The sequence below is a fragment of the Puntigrus tetrazona genome, chromosome 13 (assembly GCF_018831695.1).
Source record: "Puntigrus tetrazona isolate hp1 chromosome 13, ASM1883169v1, whole genome shotgun sequence".
Classification (NCBI taxonomy): Eukaryota; Metazoa; Chordata; class Actinopteri; order Cypriniformes; family Cyprinidae; genus Puntigrus; species Puntigrus tetrazona.
The window spans coordinates 339,687-344,686 of record NC_056711.1 but is presented as its reverse complement, the minus strand read 5'-3'; the positions used below and the strand labels follow the sequence as shown (position 1 = coordinate 344,686).

At 35.3% G+C, this 5,000-nt stretch overlaps 1 protein-coding gene across 8 annotated transcripts in view; it reads right to left on the bottom strand.

Moving 5' to 3' along the window:
* Positions 1-5,000, bottom strand: part of dlg5a (discs, large homolog 5a (Drosophila)) — a 52,841-nt gene that overhangs the window by 31,885 nt on the left and 15,956 nt on the right. For 7 of the 8 annotated variants that reach the window (XR_006252315.1, XM_043255002.1, XM_043255001.1 and 4 more), the window contains exons 2-4: positions 4,972-5,000; positions 2,042-2,204; positions 1,318-1,461 (exon numbers count right to left, since the gene is read on the bottom strand). The exon at positions 4,972-5,000 is cut by the window's right edge and continues 40 nt beyond it. Coding sequence is in view for 7 of the 8 variants with exons in the window: in XM_043255002.1 (XP_043110937.1) it covers positions 1,318-1,461; positions 2,042-2,204; positions 4,972-5,000 (336 nt within the window). In the remaining variant the exon portion in view is untranslated. The remainder of the gene's footprint in view (positions 1-1,317; positions 1,462-2,041; positions 2,205-4,971) is intronic. The other variant, XM_043254995.1, reaches the window with a different exon arrangement.

The following is a 5,000-nucleotide window of genomic DNA, read 5'->3' as shown; positions in this document are numbered from 1 at the left end:
TATTATAATTATAATTCAATACCTGAAATATCAATAATCTATTTTAAATCAAATTAACAAATTGTACTCAACATTGCTGCGTTTTGCATTTTATGCTTGGAGTATAAAATAAAATGGTTCAATTTCAGTCCACTACCAGACAAGGAGGATCGAACAGAATGACATTGTTTTGTTTCGTGTTCAGTGACATGCAAGCCGTATAAAAGAGAATGGCTGCGTGCGTGCGTGTGTGTGTGTGTGTGTGTGTGTGTGTGTGTGTGTGTGTGTGTGTGTGTATGTGTGTGTGTGTGTGTGTGCGCTGTAATCACACACTGTTGAGGGAATGGGGAATATGGGATTAATTCCTCATCAACTCAATCTTCATCTCTTTGTGGTCGTTCATGCCCAGCAGAGACGGGGACAGGAGGGCATGTGTCCTTACATCATAATCAGATTAGAGCCACTGCACATCTGTGTATGGATGGACGATGTTATGTCTGTGTGTGAGTCAGAAACAACAGAGCAGAACAAACTTCCTTGTGTGCGCTTGCATATTGCCAACTGGTTTAGATAACGAGGCTAAATTAAACCAATGTCACTTAAACTGATGACATATGACAAATCACTTTGAGAATTACTTCCTTGTGGATGTGTTTTTTGCATAAGGATTTTTATAGAAAGACGCAAAAATCAATTCTGTCATTTTTTTTTTTTTTTAAGATATTCTAAAAATGTCTCTTTTTTAGTTTATTTTTACCCTGTGTTGTTTGGGACCCTATTGACTTCCAATGCATGGGCAAAAAACGGCAAAAGTACTTAAAATTATTTTAGAAATTAGGGCAAATAAACTTCCACCACCACTGACAATTTTTTAGCTTTCTATGTCTTTACTGTTAAAGACAGGAGGCTAAATGCTGGCAATAAAGAGTTTTTACACATTTTATATTTTGAATTGTACACATTTACAAAAATTTTATTATTTTCTTTATTTTAGATTTTAATTTATCTTTTTTTTTTTAATTTTTTATTATTATTATTGTAATTACATTGCATTACATTACAAAATAAATAATAAAATAATAAAATTGTATTTTGAGGATTAGAATGACGTGTGGATAACTGGGTGAATTACCCCTGATAACACTAAAACTGTTCCCTAAGTGCATTATACACATTAATATTGCAACATGAAGTGAACCGCATAACAATGTGCTTTAAACGTTTAATAAAGCCATAATTAACCGGCAGATAATGCAAGTGCTAATTAAAGACTGCTATAAATGCAGCAGAGGGCTCTTGGCGCGTCTGTTAGAGAGATGCATGGCTCACTGTACTCACTGATAGTAGTCTGCCTCCTTCACGGCCTCCTCGCACCTCTTCAGCGTCTTGGTGTGCTGGTTCTGCAAGGACTGCAGGTCTGCCATGGCCTTCATGCACTGACTTTTCAATCGCTCGTAGTCATGGCCAGGTTTGGAATTTGGCCTTTTGGAGACAAAGAGCAATACATCAGCACTGCGTCCCTCAGTCTGCACAAGGCGGCCCAGCGTTAACAGGGATAACGGAGACTCGACGGGTCAAAAGTTTGGAATAATTACGATTTTTCCAAATGTTTTTGAAAACTCTCTTATGTGGACCGAGGCTGCATTAACTTGATTCAAAACACATAAGCGTAATATTGAGAAATACTCAAAATTGTTATTTTAAATTAAATTAAAAAATCAGTGCTGTCAAACAATCGTGATTTAATTGTACGGAAAAAAAATTTGCATTAGTGTAAAAAATATTGATATTTCGATAAATATTAATACTAAAATATAGATATTTTATATAATAAAGCAATAACTGGTCAAAACTGACATGATCTACATATATACATATACACATATATACATATATATATATATATATATATATATATATATATATATATATATATATATATATATATATATATATATATATATATATATATATATATATCTATATAATCCTCCTGTTTACGCATAGCCTTGTACCTCTGCAGATATAAAATTACAGTTTTTTTTTTGACTAGGGTTGGTACCTGCAGTCATCAAACGTGGTGCCAGGTGAGGCGAGAGCCAAGCGCTTGCGAAGTTCGTCCCGCTCCCTGGTGACTTGTCTCAGCTGGAACAGGATGGTGTCCAGGTTGTCGCTGGCCGGCCGGGCGTCACCGAGTGCAGGTGGAGGTGACGAGGCTTTGGTACCTGCAACAGTGAGCACGTCACCCGAGCACAGACAAGCTCACCCGGCACTAACACCCCGAAGAGACTAAAACTACAGCAGCCAAACTTATTTACACCAAAAAAAAGCTCAAATCAGTGCTGTCAAGTGATTAATCGCTTCCACAAAAAAAAAAAAAAGTTTTTATTTACAGTATATATATTTTTTACATTTACGTGTATCTCTTTATATTCATATTTATATTATATATAAATGTAATTAAAGATATAAACTTTAAATTTTTAATAAATACGCTAATTGGGTGTGTATTTTTATATACGCAAAATAAATATGCACATACACTAACACTTTTATTTTGGATGGGATTAATCGTTTGAGAGCACTAGAAAGGAACGACGTACATCCAGTTTTCTCAGAACAAAGTCCTTAAAGGGGTTTATTTTTGCAATAACATTATTCCACTTATTACACGGCTACTTCCCGCACAAGCAGCCTAAATAATTGGACACAAAATATAACAAGTTCAATGTAGACAAACAGTTGAGGTACACTGCTTTCACCACGTAAATAACTACGAGGGGAAAAGATGCTGATCTCAGATAAAATGGTATTAAAACCTCGGCGGTTTGTTATCTTATAATCCATCAGAGACTATAAAACAATCGTCCTGGAGAGACGATGAACACAGAGACAATATAAAAGTGCAGCAGTCAGTTCCTGAAGTTTTTGGTTTTTTTTCCTCAGAAGGGAAATAGATTTTTAACGATAGCTTCTTGACCTTTACAGGCACACCTACTGTGAGCTCGGAGGTTGTTCGTTGCTGCAATACGCCTTTGTTCAAGCCACCTGTTCACGTTATTTTATCTTGTGTTTAATATAATCATGTTTTAACAGTGTGAAAACATACACACGTCTCCTTATAGCTGGTTTGTTTGGTTTATGGCTTATAGCAAAACCTTTTTTCCTCCAACAGGAAAGATGAAGGAAAACTTCTGACAATCTTTAAGCAAGTCATATTCTCTTATTAAAAGAACGGGCTATACTTATTATTCAAAGGTGAGTTTTGAGCAGTGAAGGGTAACGTTAGTGCTTGTCGTCTGATGTTTCTCCATCATGAATGCAGACGTGGCGCATTAAAAGACAGCACTAGATAATCAGTATGAGCTTTCTACAAATCAAGCCGTTTCGGGAAAACGGGGCTTAGACGAAAAACAATGTACAGTATGTGGAAAATAATAATTTATATATTGAATAAATTAATTTATAATTATTTATACACTCCTGAAATAGGCTGTTTATTAACATTTTGTGTTAGCGTTTATTTTTAGATTTAAATGTTTTAATTTTAATCTCAGTTTAATTAGAATGTTGTTTGTTATCCATTTTTGTATTTGCTTTATGATTTGATTTCTTGAGCTTCTCATTCATATTTTACTTCAGCTTTATTTAATTATCTAAATTATTTTATAGTTAACAATATCGCAACAATGGTTTGAGGGCAGAGCCACTACAAGGGCCAAGACTTGAAACTAAATCTGACCTTTAAAGCTCGGATGCGCTAAAAAAAAAAAAAGCAGAGCAAAAAAAAAAAAACCTACATAAATAATCATATGGGAAAGATGTGAAAATGCTTGAGGTCACGATGGCAGACATTCTGAGTGCTTTATGTAAATGATGATCTTTTGGGATGAGCAGCAACTAAAATTACACCATAATCTTTTGGTCTTGGACAATCTGCTGCAGATATTCAGAGAATGAATTCAGCTTTATGCAATAACAAGAGGATAATCTCCATTACAGATAAAAGCAGGGCAGAGAACATAGCGTTGGTCAAGATGTCATTTTATTGTCTTTCTAGGGATTTATTAGAGAAGGTTAACATGAGGCTACTCGATAAACAACATTTTTTCCACAACTTTTCCGCTACTTTAAAATCCCCTGTTACATCCAGCTTGTGGGAATCCTCAATTTGGAGCAAACACTTTATAAATAGAATTAGTATTTTTGTGGACGTCCTGTGTATATTAAATGCATTGTATTTAATCATAAAGCATATTATGTATCTTTATAGATGCCTTCACCTCTATATATATATATATATATATATATATATATATATATATATATATATATATATATATATATATATATATATATATATATATTACATGAATTTATGTATCATGTAAAGGTGAAATATCATGGTTGTTTTTGGAGATCGTGTGGATTTTCTTAAACTTTGAAATGAAACTTAAAGGGACAGTTCACCCAAAAATGAATTAAGTCTTTTTTGTTCAACAGAAGAAAGAAACTCATACAGGTTTGGATCAGGCAGATGATGAATGAACAAAGACAAAATGTAGATTTATGAATGAACTATCCCTTAAAAACGCAGTTGATATGAAAAAGAAAAACAGCTTTGTGCGAATACTTTAGTGTAATTTATTCGCATCTGACTGAGAGCAGGCTTTTTTCTGCTGACATTATCCTCATTGTCATAAAACCAACACTGCTCCTCATCAGACCCAAACGGGCAGAGGGCATTATGGGTCTCTCCAGTGCGATGTTTCGGTCCCTTTAGAAAGTGCTACGTGAAACTGCCAAGTCATTTGGACAGCATTCAGCCTCGGAGCATATTCTCCGCTGGCACCAAACTGGGAGAACAGGACTCGGCCTCCAGACACAACCACCCTGCCCTCAAACACACGTTATCACCCCTCATCACAGCCTTCGCTCTGCTTCCACACACGACGGCACGACGACAATGTGTTGAAGGCGTCTCTGACATACCGACACTGCTGAGTGAGCTGCTGCTCTCC